This window comes from Mirounga angustirostris, unplaced genomic scaffold (genome assembly GCF_029215605.1).
Source record: "Mirounga angustirostris isolate CCGP_5_RB_7025 unplaced genomic scaffold, mMirAng1.0.hap1 SCAF_10, whole genome shotgun sequence".
In the NCBI taxonomy this organism is placed as follows: domain Eukaryota; kingdom Metazoa; phylum Chordata; class Mammalia; order Carnivora; family Phocidae; genus Mirounga; species Mirounga angustirostris.
The window spans coordinates 83392307-83411265 of NW_026991718.1; the positions used below are offsets into that span (position 1 = coordinate 83392307).

At 42.0% G+C, this 18959-nt stretch overlaps 1 protein-coding gene across 5 annotated transcripts; it reads left to right on the forward strand.

The window, feature by feature from the left end:
• The first annotated feature begins 402 nt into the window (after positions 1-402).
• Positions 403-18955, forward strand: CUNH2orf49 (chromosome unknown C2orf49 homolog). 5 transcript variants are annotated; one of them, XR_010405753.1, is made up of 9 exons: positions 403-689; positions 3058-3224; positions 7022-7397; positions 9556-9630; positions 12767-13029; positions 13576-13794; positions 16636-16775; positions 17856-18068; positions 18242-18955. XR_010405753.1 is itself a non-coding variant. In XM_064572668.1 (5 exons), the coding sequence occupies exons 1-4, from the start codon at positions 591-593 to the stop codon at positions 9610-9612; spliced, it is 699 nt and encodes a 232-aa protein (XP_064428738.1). In that variant the 5' UTR covers positions 403-590; the 3' UTR covers positions 9613-9630; positions 12767-13544. The 5 variants fall into 5 exon arrangements, 3 of the variants coding, with proteins under 3 accessions (XP_064428738.1, XP_045741229.1, XP_045741228.1); XR_010405754.1 differs by lacking the exon at positions 12767-13029 and having other exon boundaries at positions 18242-18954; XM_064572668.1 differs by lacking the exons at positions 13576-13794; positions 16636-16775; positions 17856-18068; positions 18242-18955 and having other exon boundaries at positions 12767-13544.
• The last annotated feature ends 4 nt before the right edge of the window (positions 18956-18959 follow it).

Consider the following 18959-nt stretch of genomic DNA (forward strand, 5'->3'; position numbering starts at 1 on the left):
CGGTTTTGTTACTGTTTTCATACGTGAGCAGGTAAATTCGGAGTATTATTTCAGGGAATACGTGAGCGCCTACTATGTGTGAGGCCATGGGGTTACAAGGAATTAAAGTCTCTGGCCTAAGAGCATCATCGTCTTGAAGGAGGATTAGAAGACAAAGAAGCAGGCTGAAAAAAGAAAACCAAGACAATTTCAGAAGCTATCAGTGCCATATATAGGGTAACGGACATCTGGCTGCCCCGCCTCTTTCCCGCGAGACTGCCCAAGAATTCCCTTTGGCCTCTGCCACCGGACGTCACAGGAAGCGCGACCAATCGTGGCCCGCTTCGGGAACTTCGTTTTTCTTGTCTCTTCTTGCAAGACGTCCAACGCCAATCGTTTTCTCTGCAGACGTCCCTTCCACTTCTTTCGGCCACGGGAGTCTCCCCTCAGCAAGATCTATTCCAGCATCCCCGCACGCCACCAGAGCCGGAGCGGGACGCGCGGCGCAGCAGGAGTGCCGTCACACTCAAGGCTCCGCCCTCACGTCACTTCCGGGACGCTTCCTTCGTGGAGCCTTGTGGGTAGCCGGCCGGGGTCTCCTGGCGACGACGATGGCGGGGGATGTGGGCGGTCGCAGCTGCACGGATTCGGAGCTGCTGCTGCACCCGGAGCTGCTGTCCCAGGAGTTCCTTCTCCTCACCTTGGAGCAGGTCGGGCGCGCCGGGGCGGGTGGGCCTTTTTGGGAGAGGGATTCGGACTCGAGTTGGCCCCAAGTAATCCTCAGTGGCAAGTGGACACACCCGCCGACGTCGCCCCTCCCGCCCGGTTTGTGTCACTCTCCACTCCACGCGGACCGACTAGGTCTCCCCACGCCCCTATCCGGGAAAGAGACGTCCTTAGGATATCAGGAATTCCTGGGAATTAGGACTTACCCTTTTTGGTCTTTGATGGCTCCGACAGAGGAGTCCTAGGCGACCCCCGGGGCCTATATGTGAGCAAGGGCCGGGGGAAAAATCGTAGTAGAAAGGAAGGGTAGTAATCAGGGACTGTCAGGGCTGGAAAGCATCGGAGAAATCGCCCTTTGTTCATATTCTCACCTCGTTTAAAGATGAAACTGCGTCTCAGAAGTAAAGTGACTTATTTAAGGTGACACCATGGCTAAATGGTGCAGGCAGGAGGAGAATTCCGGACTCCCGGCTCTCGATGCAGCATTTCCTCTTTTCGAGCTAATGTGGCCTCAGATAATCAACAAAAGTAAGACAAAAGAAGGATGAAATTGGTTTAAAGTGGTAGAGAATTACTTGAAGTTTCCTTGTGATTTTTTTAAAATTTTTATTTACTTATTTATTTTTTAATTTATTTGACAGAGATAGCGAGAGCAGGAACACAAGCAGGGGGAGTGGGAGAGGGAGAAGCAGGCTTCCTGCCGAGCAGGAAGCCCGATGTGGGGCTCGATCCCAGGACCCTGGGATCATGACCCCAGCCGAAGGCAGCCGCCTAACGACTGGCCACCCAGGCGCCCCTCCTTGTGATTTTAAATAGCATGTTTTGTTGCTTTCCTTGTGTTTACCCCTCAGTACTCTTTCTCTAATTTCCTTAAGCCCTACTAAGTAGAATTTGTTGAGGTCTGTTACCTTTCACCTGCAGTACATCAGAATCACCCCCAGGGCTTGTTAAAACACAGATTACTGGGTTCCATCCCCAGAGTGTCGGATTCTGTAGGTCCAGGGTGTGGCCTGAAAATTGGCATTTTCAACGTTCTTGCTGCTAGCCCAGGGACCATAGCTTGAGAAGCACCATCCTGGAGCAGTGCTTCCCAAACTAAGGTGCCTATGAATTCTCTGGGAGTGTTATCCAGCGGACTCTCCAGGGTTTTTCCAGATCTCTGAGTGAATAGAGGGTGAAAACTGATAACAAACGGTGGTCAAGTATAAGAGAGAAAAGTCATATTTGTACTTTTAAATTTTGAAGAAGAATATAATCGGGATAAGTTTATCAGAGGACGTAGATGGGCTTGATTTGCTGGTTAAACTGAACACAAATGTTTCCAAGCCTTTCTGAATTGCAGATGAAGAGTCCATGATCTTATTTCCATCCTCATTTTCCTTCCTAAATCCAAACTCTCTATCCGTAACTACTCCTTTTCCTTATGCCAAGTGTTTTCCATGATGTTGAGAGCAAATTGGAAAGTGAGGGAGAATGAGGTAATTTAGACAGGGATGGTTGGACAGTGACTGGAAGCTACTTGAAAGGACTGGTGAAAACATGAGGGGCAGGTTGTAATGATGCACTGTTATGCATCAGTAAGGGGACTGCAGTGTCCATCTGTAGGGCCATTTGAAATCTTGGTAGTTGACTTCAATTTAAGAAGCACTATTAGGGAGACATGAGGAACAATATATAGGGTGAGACCTCCAGCCCACTACTTTGATCATGATAGTCACACTCTGGGTAACTTTTTGACAGCATGTAGTAATTGTTATCGTTGTTGGCTTTTTTTTTTTTTTTGGTCTGGTTTCCCCAGGCAGTCTCCCATTTTCAGTTTACTGAAAATGATGATGATGCTACTGGAAATGGTCTCCATGCCTGATTACTGGCTGACCAGTTGTGGACTGCAGTCCTTGTCATGCTGAGAACCTATGACATTGTCTTTTAAGATGAGGCTGAACCTAATATTTGCAGAGGTTAACCTCTGTGATACTACTTCTTATAGGACTATGTAGGACTGCAGTGTACTTGAAGTCCCTCTAAGTCCCTATACAACTTAAATAACAAACTCAGACTTAAATAACATATTCTATAATTATAGCAAATACATAATAATTGTATAATTATAGAGTTATAAGTGTAAATTATGAGTTGTTATATTAAGTTTTAAATATTATAAATTATAAATAAATAAAATAAGTCATAGAATTATTAAATTGTATAGTGGCAAATAAATTATAAAATATATAATTATTAAACTTTATAATTATAAAATATGTTACTTAAGCAGGAATGTTCTACCCTGTTAGGTAGGTAGTAATTATCATGAAGTTGGTTATTTTGAAATTACTTTTGTTTCCTTTTCCACAGAAGAACATAGCTGTTGAAAATGACATAAGAATAAACAAAGACAATCTCACTGATCTTTATGTTCAGCACGCAATACCATTGCCTCAAAGAGATTTGCCAAAGAATAGGTGGGGGAAAATGATGGAAAAGAAAAGAGAGCAACATGAGACGAAAAATGAGACTAAAAGGTAATTTTTAGCGGTTTTTATCTTATATGACTTAACAATTTTGCTTTTCCTTTTTTTTTCTCCAGGTAAACTTAGGTAAGAAAAATTCATTTACTCAATAACTATTTATTGAGCACCAGGCACTGTGCTTATAGCATGAATAAAACTGACAGAATTCCCTGCTCATACTCTAATTGGGAGAAACATAATTTAAAAAATTAGGTAAAATATATGGTATGTTACATAGTGATAAACATAAATGCTAAGGAGAAAAGTAAAACGGATACAGATTGCCATTTTAAGTAAAGTGGTCAGGAACAACCTCACTGAGAAATAACAGTTCAGTAGAGAAACCTGTAGATGGTGGAAAGCAAGCTAGCATTCCAGACAAAATACAAGAGCCTGGGTCAGGAATGTGCCCATCATAAACTAAGAACAATAAGAGGCCATCAAGGCCAAAGTGGAGAGAATCAAGGGGAAAGTAGAGAAAAGAGGTTTATTGGAGGTGAGTGGGGGAGATTGTTGGTTGGATCACATAAAGCTTTGTTAGTCATTGTAAGAACTTCGGCTTTGCTCTGAGATAAGAAGCCATTGGAAGATTTTGAGCAGAGTGATGACATCATCTGATGTGCATTTTAACAGCATCATTCTGGCTGCTGTACTGAGAAGTGATTTAAGGTGGGGTGAGGGGAACAGGGAAATCAATCAGGAGGCTGTACTGTGATCCAGGCAATAGATGGTGGGGACTTCGACCGAAGTAGTGAACTTGGTAAGAAGTGGTTGGAGTCTGGATGTATTTTGGAGGTAGAACCAACAAGATTTGCTGAATTGTGAGAAAAAAGTGTAGTCAAGACTTAAAGGTCTTTGAATAATAAAGAAATGAAGGAACTGTCATATAGCTTCAGGGACACTAAGATTTTTAAATTTCAGAAAATTTTTGATAAAACCACAAGCAAATGAATTTCCTTTTTAAAAGAAGGTTATGTTTCTTTAACAGTGATAGATGGTTTAATGAGGACAAAGTGTCCTAAGATCCCTGGGTGGGCTAGTTACTGCTTTTCCTGTGTCTGTTTTATCACAAGTGGGTGCTATTGATTAATTACTGAATTTATTTTTCGAGCCTTCTGTTTGTAAGGTAGTGTCATTGGCAGCGCACCAGTGATTGTGGGAGAAGGTGGAATGAGGGCTGAGGGTGAGGGAGAATGCTGGTTCTGAGTTGATGAGGGGTGTTAATCTCTAGTTACAAAGAAGAACCCGTTATTGATAGGGAGAGTGTTCCCCAAGTATGAAAACAGTTGAAGAATATAACATGTATGTTCATAGGTTTTTGGAAAAGAAAGTGTCTTTCTTTTGATCAGGAACACATTCAATTCAGATTGGGCATCATTTTAGCTTGATGGTTATATATTGGTACAGGCTACGTATTAGTGTTAGCTTTTGTGAATCTATGGATTATGCCAAAGACATCTTCATTTTACTTTTGTTGATTCATTTTTTTTTTTAAGATTTATTTTAGAGAGAGCACGTGAGTGGGGGGGGGGAGGGGCAGAGGGAGAGAGAGATCCTAAAGCAGACCCTGAGCTGAACACGGAGCCCAGAGCCCGATGGGCTCCATTTCAGGACCCTGAGATCATGACCTGAGCTGGAACCAAGAGTTGGCCGCTTAACTGGCTGTGCCACCCAGGCACCTCTTACTTTTGTTGCTTCTTAATATTTTCTTCTTGATCTGCACATTCAGGCACATTGTCCTAAGCAAAGCTTCAAATCTATTACTTCATGTGACAGTCCCTTTAAGCTCCTCAGTATCCTTTTGGAAAGGATTTGTGACACTTTTTTTTAAGATTTTACATATTTATTTGACAGAGAGAGAGCACAAGCAGGGGAGCGGCAGGGAGAGGGAGAAGCAGACTTCCCGCTGAGCAGGGAGCCCAATGTGGGGCTTGATCCCAGGACCCTGGGATCATGACCCAAGCTGAAGGCAGAGGCTTAACCGTCCGATACACCGAGGCGCCCCGGATTTGTGACTTTTTGAAAAAAATCACAAATTTGACTCTTGACTCAAAACATTAAAGCTGGAAGGATCTAAGAGATTGTCAGGTATTGTTGAATTAGAGAAGGGTTCTGGAGTCCCGGGATCGAGTCCCACATCGGGCTCCCTGCTCGGCGGGGAGTCTGCTTCTCCCTCTGACCCTCTTCCCTCTCGCTCTCTGTCTCTCATCCTCTCTCTCTCAAATAAAGAAAGAAAATCCTTTGAATTAGAGAAGGGTTGTGATGTGCCCCAGGTCATGTAGAGCTAGGCCCAGATCAACAGTGCAGTGCTTCTCAAACTTCAGTGTGCCTCTGGGATCTTAGGTTGAATTCTCACAAGCTGATGAGCCCTGCTCTCTCAGATGAGCCCTCTGTTTCCCTTCCGTAGTGGCAGTGTGTATATAGGGAACTCATTTTATATCTTCTACCAGATGATGTTCAGTGGTGACCTAAGAATTGGTGAGTTTGGCCAGTCACCCAGGATCTGGTTAAAATGCAGATTCTGAATCAGTAGAGGTTGAAGCCCCAGATTCTGCATTTCTTCTTATCAGGCTCCCAAGGTGATGATTATGCTGCTGGTCCCTCGACCACACTTTGACTAGCAAGGCTGAAGTGTTCTTCCTAATAACTGACTGCTCAAGTTCTTGTTACATGTTTAATTAAAAGGTTTTTTTTTTCCTCCCCCATAAATCTGTTGTTTCACTTGAGGTATAATGAATAGTGGACAAATGAATGCTTTTATTATTTATCTTTCTGATTCAGAGTGGAAATTAGGTTTTCAGAAGCTAAAATGAAGACTTTCCAAATTTTAAAATAAACATTCACAAATGTCATAGTTAGAATTTAGAGAGTGCCTTGGCTTTAGAGACCATTGGTAAATAGAATAGAATACAATGTTCTCATTGTAGACTGTGGTAGTCTTGCTATAGTTTTATAGTTCATTATCCTTTTTATTTTTTTTATTATTTTTTTTAAAGATTTTTATTCATTTATTTGAGACAGAGAGAATGAGAGACAGAGAGCATGAGAGGGAGGAGGGTCAGAGGGAGAAGCAGACTCCCTGCCGAGCAGGGAGCCCGATGCGGGACTCGATCCCGGGACTCCAGGATCATGACCTGAGCCGAAGGCAGTCGCTTAACCAACTGAGCCACCCAGGTGCCCCATTATCCTTTTTAAATAATAACTGATACATAGTCAAGATAATCCTATCAATTAGATGGGGTGGTTTTTAAAACCTAAAATTTTTTTTAGTTACTAGGAAATCTTTTTTTTTTTTTTAAGATTTTATTTATTTATTTGAGAGAGAGAGAATGAGAGAGAGAGAGAGAGAGAGAGAGAGAGAGCATGAGGGGGGGAGGGTCAGAGGGAGAAGCAGACTCCTCTCTGAGCAAGGAGCCCGATGCGGGACTTGATCCCGGGACTCCAGGATCATGATCTGAGCCGAAGGCAGTCGCTTAACCAACTGAGCCACCCAGGCGCCCAGTTACTAGGAAATCTTATTTTAAGTTCTAGGGTTAATTGGTTGATAGATGTTTTAAAAATCTATCTTGTGTGTACGTTAAAGCTAACCTAAGTTTCTTGTCAATAAGTATCTTATACTTTGAAGCATTAGAAAATCATCATTTTATTTAGGATGAACATAGAATATTTCATTCCCAGTAGTCCTACTTAAAATAGATCAGTCTTACCAATAAATGTTTTCTGGTCATTGTTTTAGCTTTGAGTTCCTGCAGACGGTTTGCCATTCATTGCAGATGGTATTTTTCAAGAATGCATCTCTTTGATTTCAGGACTAGCACTGTAGATGGGTTAAGAAAAAGACCTCTCATTGTGTTTGATGGAAGTTCAACAAGTACAAGCATCAAAGTGAGAAAGACAGAGAATGGAGATAATGACCGACTCAGGCCTCCCCCTCAGGCAAGCTTTACCAGTAATGCCTTTCGAAAATTGTCAAATTCCTCTCCAAGTGTTTCACCCCTAATTTTGTCTTCCAATTTGCCTATGAACAATAAAATGGAACACAATAATAATGACACTAAACAGAACCATGACTTAACGCATAGGAAAAGTCCTTTGGGTCCTGTGAAGTCCCCACCTTTGTCCCCTGTTGGAGCTACTCCCGTGAAGTTAAAGCGAGCGGCCCCTAAAGAAGAAGCTGAGGCTGTGGTAAGTGCGGGGCGGCTTCTGTGCTAGGAAGAGAGAGGGATGGGGTCTCTGAGTGGGTAGTGGAGCCGGGGTGGGTGAGCCAGGCCACAGGCAGGTATTGAACTCTTAAATGGTCTGACTCTTTCATGTCCTTTCTGACTCTTTCGTGTCCTTTCTTCTGACTCTCTCGTGTCCTTTCTCGTGTTGACTTCTGCAATTATAAAATCCGTGATGATAAGTTAATGTTTTTTCAAGTCCACTCAATTTATTTCTGTTTAAAATGTCTTAGGCACTTTTCCTAGACTTTCTCATTTCGATCCTTTAACCATTTTTGGAACTAAAAGAGAAAAATATTCTTTTGTTAGTAACGCTCAGAATGTTAAGCGATTTGTCGAGTCACATATTTATTAAGTAGCATTTGAGAGCTTGACCTTCAGTCTGTCTGTTTTACACTTACCTTAAAACCACACTTAGAGTGTTCAGGATTTATCACGGGCCTCCCCTTCCCCTCAAATTTACCTGTCCTTGGAGGGATAGGGGAAGTTTGGGAGATGTACTGTTAGACTGTATTATAGTTAAGCATTTGGATGCTTGGATTTCATATACTGGCAAATTTGGTACAGATAGGCAATATATTTAGAGTTTAATTTATGAGATGGTATATATATGTTTATGTATATATATGTGTGTGTGTTTATACATACATACATGTATATATATATATTTGTATGTATATACATACACACACATATACATAACTTGATTCTTCCCTATGCTCCTCAGAAAATGATTTTACTTTTAAACATCCAGCAGTTTTATAGGTTTTATTCCTTGTCTTAGTCTGTTTAGGCTGCTATAACAAAAAATAATACTGACTAGATGACCTGCATAACAGACATGCATTTCACGCAGTTCTGGAGGCTGAGAAGTCCAGAATCAAGGTGCTGGCATGTTCGGTGTCTGGTGAGGGCCCACTTCCTGGTTCATACTTGGCTGCTTCCCACTGTGTTCTCACGTGGTAGAAGGGGCAAGGAAACTCTGAGGTCTCTTTTCTAAGGGCCCATTCATGAGAGCACCTCCCTTGTGATTTAAGCACCTCCCAAAGACCCTACCCCCTAATACCGTCATGTTGGGGATTAGGTTTCAACATACGAATTTTGAGGGGACACACGCATTCAGTCTATAGTATTTCTGTGGTATACTTTGACTTTATTATCCTCTTAGAATTGTGTGTCAAAGGGATCAAAACTCAGAGTACTTCAAACATTCTAAAATAGTAGAAAGAAGACTACTGTAAATCTGGCCAGCGCTTAGTTCTTCCATTAGTTCATCTTTTCAGCTACCCTGTGACATGGCACAGTCCTTATTCTTATTTCACAGATGAGGAAATAGAAGCTCAGAGAGTTTAATAAACTTGTCCAGGGTTTCAGAGTTAGTAAGTGGCCAGGCTGCAATTTGAATACAGACCTGTTTGACCTCAGTGCATGAACTTCTAATGACACCAAGCTGCCTCTCTACTTACTTCAGTCACTTTTGTGGGAAGGAGGAGGAGGGTGTCAAATAAGAGTGGAAGGGAAAAAAAAAGTAGGAAGAATAACCTAGACCTCAAATATTGTAATAAAAGAGTTAGCCTCGAGGATCTTTTTTTTGGTCTCTTAAAACACATGTTTCTACTCAGAAACATTTTACTCTTTCAGAGGTGTGACTTTATTTTTTTCTTACTAATTGTAAGATCTTGGAGTGTGAGGTTGAGGAAGGCGATGGCGTAGGCAGGGAAGAAGCAGGTCTGGAGTCCTCAGTGGTTTTCAGTTCTGAATGCACTTTACGATTACCTGGGGGAGCTTTCGGAAAACCCAGACAGAAGTCAGAGCCTCAACCCTGCCACCTTGTTGTGGATTCTGACTTAATTAGTTCTGGGATAAGGCTCAGGTCTGGGCATGTTTATAAGTGCTGTGGGTGATTCTAATATGCAAACATTTGAGAACCACAGCTGGAAAAAATGGGTAGCAGGGGAGACTTGCTTTTTCCCCTAATCTCCTAAAATCTTCTCCCACCAGAGGGCAGCAGTGATCTACCATTCGTTTATTAGTAGTAAACTTTGGTGGTTTAAAGTGCTCATTTCAAGCTATCCTCTGACATTTCTCCAAGTATAAACTGGTTTCTGTTCATGTCTTTTCAGAATAACCTGAAGCCCCCAGAAGCAAAGAGGAAGATACAACATGTTACATGGCCCTGAAGGAAAGTTTCCAAAAATGTAAATATAACTGTAACTGTAGTTTTTCAAGCAAGTTCACATATATTGACAGTATTTACAGAGATCCTGATTATTGTGGAATTTTCTTAAGAGGTTTAAAATTAGGTTTGAAAAAATAGTCTTTCCTTTCCCCTTCCTCCCTTCCTCTTTTTTTTTTTTTTTTTTTTAATTTTTGCCTTTTGTGCCCTTATTAGGAAAGTATTTCTTTTTAAACAGATGACTTAGTGTAAGTCATTTATATTGATCCTAGTCAATCATTAGCTGCAAGTCTGATATAAAGCATCTGATGAATTTTAGGAATTATATTTTCATTACTCTGTTTCAGTGTTTGGGGAAATTTGAGATTTTGTTTAAACTCAAAATATTTTAGAAGTTCACAATTTTTATTTCTTTTCCCTAGCAAAAGAATTTAACAGTTTATCCCAGTATTTTAGTAAATACTGCCAAACTCTTCAAGGTTCACCAAGAAAAGCATATTTGTAGTGCTGCCAATAAACTATTCAGAATATACAGATGAAATTGCTGTTCTTTAAGTGCTTACATTGCTTTTTCCCATAAAAATCAAAAAGGAAATCAGTGCTTTGCTGTTGCTCCTTCCCTTGAAGTCATAGAATTGGTCTATTAGGAATTGACTGGTCAGTCTCACAGCTGGTCCAGCCTTTAAGATGTCCTTGTCATGCAGCAGTCCTCACTACTCTTTTCATGAGCAGTCTGTGATCCCACTCTGGGAGCTCAGGTGTCACTCCTTCCTAGGAGCTTCATCCTTTCAAAAAGAAGCCAACTTTAAAATCTTCAGGTGAGGTAGTCATGTCTGAGGTGGTACCTGATGGCAGAAGGTTTAGAGAATAGGAGGAGGGGGATGGAATTCCAACACTTCAGAGAGTCCAGGAGGGATAGCGGTGGGGAGGTGGGAAGCTTAGCATGATCTGGAGTAGGCAGAAGAGAAGATGGCTGAAGCCAGCAGTCACCGCAGAATGACCGCATAGGAGACGAGTACCAGCCGGACGGGGCTCCATGCTGGGGTAACAGGCAGCTTCCCACGGGGCTGCCACACACATTACTAACCACTGAGGTCTTGTGTTAAAGCAGTGTTATCATCCCAGTCGTATGATGGAAGTCAGTGGGAACATAGGATATATCTTATAGGCACACGTCCTCCTGTCCACTTTTTTGCCTTGTATTTCTAACCAAGTGCAAAGGATACTTTATACTTTTTTCCTTATATGACTGATCTTCAAATTGGGGTTCGCCTTTTCATTAACTTTTTACGGCAGTCTCATTCTTCTTTTGATTTGTTAAAACAAGTATTTTAGTTCAGCTATTAAATAGCCTTACAAAAAATTTTTTCAGCCTGTCAGGTAAGTACTGTACTAAAACTTGAACCCTACAGTTTTTACCCATTCTGCCTTTATCCAGACTATAGATCTGTACAGATAAGACAAAATTGGTGCATACTATGTGTTGCATAGATTACTGATGTTATGTCAGATGAGTGAATATATAGTTATATGCAGGGCTGATATGTGTGATATTACTGAAGGACAACTGTAACCCTCTACATAACTGTATATTAAGGAAGATTTTAAAAGTACAGATTTTAGGGTAGGATGACAGATTATATTTGATAATTCGGTTGTCCCTTCTGCTTTCATCTGCATTTCTCTCTTAGTTAAGAGAGAGTTAGCCATTTGACAGTTTTACGTCAGTGGAAACTTATTTTTAGTTACTCAATAAAATTAATTTTTAATTTGTATATTTAACTTACAGAGTAGGTTGGTAATAACAGCTGAACTGTGTAACATTGTTGCTTCAAATTGAAGTTTATATTATGAACATTCAGAATCAATGCTCATATAGCAGCATATTCTTGAGCTATTTTGCATTTGAAATGTGGAGAAGTGCTAAACCACGTACTGTGTAGTACGTAATACCGACATCTCAGAGCACTGTGCCTTCTCCAGGTGTATAGATACAGCTTGTCTTGAAATGTCTTCCTCCACTTGATGAAGCCTCCCGAGTGATGGGACTCTGAAGCAGAAGTGTCGGGAATCTTAGGTTTTGAAGGGTTGCTGTGGTGTGCTTTAAAGCTTAGAAGGACTTGATTTGAATGGCAGACAGCTTTGGAATACCCTCAGCTCACTAACATGGATTAGTGTTGTTGCTATTGATTTCATATTCCAACAGAGCCACCTTTTTTTATTATCTCAGTAGGCAACTGAATGGTCAAGTCAGTGAGTGGCTTCTGAGGTGTAGTTACAGGCACTTTACCACTTCCTGCCATTGGCAGGTGGTCTTGTTCTTTTCTTCCCCTTTTCTTTGTCCCCCGTTTTCTTTTTTCTTACTCTCCTCGCCCATATTTTGACTTTCTTTGCTTCCATTCTCCATCCTCCTTTCTGCAGACCCTAAGCATCAGGCTTAGGTTTGTACATCCTAATGCTTGGCCCTACGCATTCATTGAGGAGTGAAGATAGGATGACCCCGGGTCCTCTTACATTTGAGGGATCATAGACTGCTGCGTGAATTCTGGAATCTCAAGCCCCTGCAGCACCAGGGGCCCTAAATTGCTTCCCAGTGGCTGTGAAGGCAGTACAGTTTACCAAAATAGCTTTATTAATCTCAACAGCTACCAGGCACTTTGGAAAGTTGGTTCAACTACTACTATGGGGCCGTAATATTTTTGCTAGTATTAAAATTCTTCCGAATTGTAATTATTATTTGAAATAATATTTTGGTTGACTTAAGTTTTGAGAGAGGATTCTAAAACTGGTCTAGAGACTCACTCAATAGCAATGACCTTTTTAAAAACTTACATTAAGTAAAACTGCCAGTAGATTAAATCATATGTATCTAAGAGCTTCCTCTATTTACTACTGTGCCACTTCAGTAATTTTTAGAGGCTACAAAATGGTCAAAATGTTTTTAAGTGTGCTCTTTTATTAAATGCTTGTGCAGGTTTTATAATTCAGTACAGAAAGTTTAACCTTGTAATGTACATTTTTGTATGTAAAAGGTCTTTTAAGTAGCCTTATCCTTATTTAAATAAACTGAATAAAATTATTGAGTAGGTCTGTCATTCATAAAAAAAATAAAATGGAAAAACATTCTGTAACGACTTGATCTCTTTTTATTTGAGCAGACTATATGGTGGGAAAGTGTTACGCTTTATAGTACAACCTTCTGTACCAGGACTGATTGGGGTCAGGCATGATGCCAGTCGTCTGGCCACGTCTCAGGGCCCCAGCTGTGAGGCGGTGATGGGCTAGATTGGCCCGGGGTTTGGATAGCCTGAGGCTACAGCGACTGCCACAGCGACTGCCACTATGCTTTGAAGGATGGAAACAAGTCCCTCGAACCTTATCCCGAGTGATGAGCTCTCTTACACACTGGAGCAAACCAGAGGTTCAGTTGAAGGATTACTTATTTGTGTCTGGGTTGGTCTTTAAAAAGTGTACTTCTAAACTGGTATGTTAATGTTGGAGACTGAAGCCCTAAATTTACTGACTTGGAAACATTGCAGCTTACTTTCTACCTTGAATTACCTTGAATTTAAAAGAAAATAGGTCATTTTTTTTTCTGTCTGGACAAAATTTATTTTCATTATTTTTACTAAAGCACTTTTTACTTGAAGTGCTTTGCTCTTCCAGTGTTTGTTAAGCCTAGTTATCTATCCTGTTGTGGCAGGAAAAATAAAGATGTGAGTTAATAAATTAATTAATAAATAAAATTAATTAATGGGTAATTGTAATGACAGAAAATCAAACCAAGAAATGAAATAGTGAGAGATGGGGAAGGGAAGGTGAAGAGCTACTTTAAATGTAATGGTTAGGATAGGCCTCTTTGAAGAGGTTATTTTTAAGGGGAGACGGTTTTGGAAAGCTTTGAGGAAAAGCATCATATATATGGTAGATTTTAAACGTTTACATAATTTGTTGCTCCTTCCATCAGATATGGAGTCTGTTTCCCACTGCTTGAATATGGAATATGGACTGGCCTTATAATTTGCTTTCATCAAACAAATGCTTCTTTCACTCTGGAACCCTTCCTGCAGCCACCTGAAAAAGCCTGCTAGAAAAACATCAGCAAACAGCACTAACCACCAGATGTGACTTAGCCCCCCATCCCCACGCTAGCTGCCAGCTGACCACAGCTCCATGAGTGTCCCAGGTGAGGCCAGGCCAAATATCTGACTCAGAACATCCTGAGTGGAAGGATTTCAGAAAACTCCTATGTATTCAGAGATGGCATTTCCCGCATAATCTTCTCTACATGTAAGAAAATAATCTGTGTTTTATTTTAGATATAAAGGGAATTAGGACTGGGGCGCCTGGGTGGCTCAGTCGTTAAGCGTCTGCCTTCGGCTCAGGTCATGATCCCAGGCTCCTGGGATCGAGCCCCGCGTCGGGCTCCCTGCTCGGCAGGAAGCCTGCTTCTCCCTCTCCCACTCCCCCTGCTTGTGTTCCCTCTCTCACTGCCTCTCTCTCTCTGTCAAATAAATAAAAATCTTAAAACAAAAAGGAATTAGGACTTATTTTTTAGGCTGATTTATGACGTGAGGACGGCGGTCTGCTGACAGATTGAGTTGTGTCCGTTTGTGGCCAGCCAGTGATATGTTCTAAATGTACTCTAGCTTCACCTGTGTTGATGACATCGCTTTCTCTGCTCCCAAGTCTCTCGGGCTCTGCTTCACCAACAGCGCTGAGGTCTTTTGCAGACACTTCTTTGAAGTTTTGACAGAGATAAAGCTGACACTAAGGACAGTATTGAGACCGTAGTCATCGGCCTAGTTCCGGGGCTCTTGGTATCAGAGCAGGTACATTTACTGAGCTGTTTGCTATGTTCCAGGTCCATGCAAGGCGATGTGAGTGGGAGCTTCCCAGGTGTCATCTGAAACCGTACCCCTTAGGAGGGCTGGGGCAGACTGAAAAGAGAGAGACAGGCCCCTCGAGGTGGGTAGGTGGCAGTTTTAATAAGCAGAGGGAGCTTACACATGAGGCTTATCTTGGGCGGCAGCAAGACGAATGGATCCCCATACCCGCCCTCTAAATCTTAAAAGTTCATAAAGCGGCCTTAACTGGGTTCATTCACATATACTGTGCAGGTGTTCTCAACACGACATCACTGTCTCAAGGCTGTGTCCTTGGAACAGCCTCCAGGAGCAGGAAGGCAAGCTACATTCCCACATGCTGTGGACAGGGGAGGGGGTGAGGAGCCACCGAGCGCCTGGGTCCGGCTCATGTGTCAACTGGCAGTCACTTCTTTCTGATGACTTTCCCCAACAGGTGACTGCCTCATAAGGAAAACTTTTTGCTTTCAATTACTTCAGTGACTGGATTTTTATGGTTTGGGCTGAAGGTAGACTAGTTTATTAAGAGTTTTACAGTATGCTAACTATTAAATATTACTGTGAAGTTTAAGTATATAATTCTAATAAATATATAATTTGTTCTACAAGGTGGTTATGCATTTTTAAATCAAAGCTCCAAGGTACTAAAATCGGAGGTAAAATCAACGTAAATCTAGATTTTGTAGACTATGTGACAAAAGAGGAATTAACAATGTTTATAGTTAGAGAAAAAAGCTGGCTCTGCCTTTTTAAAATGTAAGGAACAATTCTGCTGGAAAAACCACATGATGTATAAATGAATAGGCATGGCTGTGTTCCAATAAAACATTGTTTAAGAAAACAGGCGGTGGGCAGAATTTAGCCATGGACCATAGTTTGCCAACCATAATACAGAACATTTCCAGCATTCCAGAAGCTTCTCTCATGTCCCTTCCCAGTCAGAGGTTACCACTATTCTGACTTGTCTCTGTAGTTTGGTTTTACCTGCTAACACCTGTATTATGCACCTCTATGAACATTTTATTTCATGATTTAATATCAAGTCTTGCTTAATAAAAAGGATTATAGAGCCAGTCAGAAATACCTGCAGTGTCATGATTCCCAGCTGATAGCTGAGTAGGGTGGGGCTGGAGACAGACCCAGATTTTGTGTGTGGTTGGACTCAAACTTCAAACTCTCTCCTCCAAGTCTGTCCAGGTTCTTGGATGTGTTTTTTTGTTTTTTTTTTAAGATTTTATTTATTTATTAGAGAGTGCAAGTGGGCACGAGCGGGGGCTGGGCAAAGGGAGAGGGAAAAGTGGGTTCCGTTGAGCGGGCCTCAATCCCAGGACCCTGGGATCATGACCCGAGCTGAAGGCAGTTGCTTAACCGACTGAGCCATCCAGGTGCCCCTTGGATGTGTTTTTAGATTAAAATTTTTCATCAAATTTGGGGAAGTTTTCAGCCATTCTTCAAGTATTTTTTCTGTCCCTTTTCTCTCTCCTCCTGATGCTCCTATTCATTATACATATGTTGGTTCACTTAAGGCTATCTCACATTGCTCTGAGGTTAATTTTTCTTCATTTTTCCTGTTTTTCAAATTTCACAATTTCTGTTGGTCTATATTCAAGTTCACGGATTTTTTTTTTTTTTTTCTTCTCTCAACTCAAATGTATGATCCCCTTCAGTGAATTTTCCATTTTGGTGATTATACTTTTCAATTCCACAATTTCCATTTGATATTTTTATAGCACTTACCTCTTTATTGATGTTCTCTGTTTGGTGAGCATTGCTATCATACATGTTCCTCTAATTCTTTGAACATGTTTATATGTTTGGCCAGTGTTTGGTTAGAGGGTCTGCTTAAGCACTTTGAGCTAATGAGACTTCTGCTCTTTGCTGATGATGTGTGTGTGGCGTAGAGAATGCTTTCGAATCCACTCCATGTCCCACTCTCTTTGCTCCTGAGTGGGTGTGACCCAGTCCATGCCCACAGTCTCCTGGACCCTCAGTGATAAATGGGATCCCGGGAGGGCTCTTCCTAGCTGTCTCTTTCTCTGGCTCTCTGTTAAACTTCTGGCTGGTGTGCCATTTTTGCCTTTTGCTGCACGTATCACATAGCTAGCAGCCCCCTCTCAACTGCTTGCCACCAAAATCTCCATTGTTTTTGATAATCTGCCTAGGCACAGATTCCTCCATTCTTGGTACCAAATAGTCCCTTCCTGCAGAGCTGCTGAGCTACTAATTCACGGAGCTGCCACTCCCACCCACACCTTGGGTCTGGACAGCGTCTTGCTTCTCCTGGAGCAACACTTCTCTACGAGTAAGTGCTGGATAGGGAAGGCTGGTATTCTTCTTAGCAGAATGTGCCAACATCATCCTAATAAATGTCTTCACACAGTCCTATTCCTAGGAGCATGGTAGCCTCTGGTCTTCTCAGATTTCCCCTTTTAATGTGGAGCCTCCACCCTATGGGCAGGCTGCAACAGGAGTGATCAGAGCCCCAGGATTTTCAGATTGTCATGCCTGGGGCACAGCCCTAGACCAGTAGGAGCCCTTACCTTCTTAGAGTAGAGCTTCTGTCACGTGAAACTGGGGGTAGGGGTGGGGTGGATCAGTCCATGGCTCAAGTGCCATAGACTCTCACTCTTCTTATTAACATGTAGATATTCCTGAATGTTTCTCCATTTGCCGCACACCTTTAGGATAATTTTCTAAGATTTGAAGGTATTTATTTGGTAGTGTTACACACGCACACACAAACACACAATTTTCCCAGTTAAATGGTTGTCACACTGGGAAGACAATCACTGAGCTCTGCACACCACCATCCTGCAGTTCCCCCCGACCACACTTCATTCTTTGAGCCTTGGCTGGGCTGCTTGGGGTCTAGCCTCTGCATGTGTGGTTCACTTGTCAGACAGAGATGGATAGGGTCTTCATACAAAGAACTTGGGGTTCTTTTTCATGCCATTTTCCCTTTTAACTTTCCAGATGTTGTTTGTCCCAAGCTCTGGCCTCTGGTTCTTCAAGCCATTTAAGACTGCAGATTTTCTAATGGAGTTTTAGCTCCCCTTTTGGGCCTGGCCTTGGGTAAAAGCCATAAAAATGGGAAACCTACCCATTGCCATTTCCTTCTTCAAGTGTCCACTCCCCTCCCAACTATTCCTGCCTTGGATCATGCCCCAGTGTTTTCAAGTCTTAAAAATATTTTGTCCAGAAGATTACTGGAGTCCAATAGGAGCTACTTACTAGAAGTGGAACTCCCCCCTTCCATTAATTTAAGGTCAGGTGCGTCCGGTGTGTCTGTGGTTCTAATAAGGAACAGGTAAGGTGTTCCACAATGACATTTCCAAAGCTTTTACCTTTTTGTTTTGAATTTTGTTATTTTCACTTTAAAAAGCACACCTGCAAGAATGCTTTCACTAAAACATGACGTAGGAGAAGGCAAGACAACTACTGAGCCATGGAGTTCTCTGAAGGCCTGTCTCAGACATCGTCAGACACCTCTCACGTGGTCCAGCACTCAGATGAGGAAACTGCCTTCACACATGCTCAGCATGGCTGGGACCGGATTTCCACCAGATTTTTCTGTTGCACGGCCTGTTGTTTTATGGTACTGCACTGTCTTAGAAAACTAAGGACAAAAGTCACTACTGTTAGCATTCTTAAAAGGGAAATATGCAATGCCCTAGCTCATAAATTGGGCAGTGCTTTCCAATTGTATACCGTGCTTTCATGGATGGTTTTTTTTTTTTTTTTTAAAGATTTTATTTATTTATTTGACAGAGACAGAGATAGCGAGAGCAGGAACACAAGCAGCGGGAGTGGGAGAGGGAGAGCAGGCTTCCCGCCGAGGAGGGAACCCGACGTGGGACTTGATCCCAGGACCCTGGGATCATGACCTGAGCCGAAGGCAGACGCGTAACGACTGAGCCACCCAGGCGCCCCTTTCACGGATGGTTTTACAGACAAATGCCAAACTAGGAGCTCAGATCTTTATAGCTGGGAGTCTCTCTCTCTCTCCTCTCCTTTCAGAAACACTGAAGGCTTCCAAAGCATGCCCTAAATTGCTAGGGTATCAGGAATACACAGATGAGCAAGAGGTCATCTCTAGACTCGAGGTGCTTGTATCCTTTTGTGATCCTTCACTTTATGGATGAGAAAGCAGGTCAGGGTAGGATAGGGACCCGTGGCAATGGGAAAGCACCGAGCTCTGTTAAGAAAAGTGACCCCCAAACTGCTTTCACTGTTATTAGTTCATATTCTGCTGCTCTTACTCTAGAGTTTCTGTTACTGCATCCAATGCAGAGCATTAAATTCTGAGAGAAAGAGAGTTTGGGAGAGAGGAACAAAGAGAAGGGAGCCAGGAAGAGGTTGTGGTGCTGACTGAAGGCATTTCTTTGAAATGAAAGGTGTGATGGATCTCCATGAACGCTGCCCCAGCCCGTCTGAACTTGCACTTCATACAGTGATCAGTGGAACATACAATAAAGTGCTTTATACC

What these genes read in the sequence shown, in the direction of transcription:
- CUNH2orf49 (XM_064572668.1), top strand. Translation starts at nt 591, where the DNA reads ATGGCGGGGGATGTGGGCGGTCGCAGCTGCACGGATTCGGAGCTGCTG. An exon ending in TTCTCCTCACCTTGGAGCAG is followed by an intron (nt 690 to 3,057) that starts GTCGGGCGCGCC and finishes CCTTTTCCACAG; the next exon opens with AAGAACATAGCTGTTGAAAA. An exon ending in AAGAAGAAGCTGAGGCTGTG is followed by an intron (nt 7,398 to 9,555) that starts GTAAGTGCGGGG and finishes ATGTCTTTTCAG; the next exon opens with AATAACCTGAAGCCCCCAGA.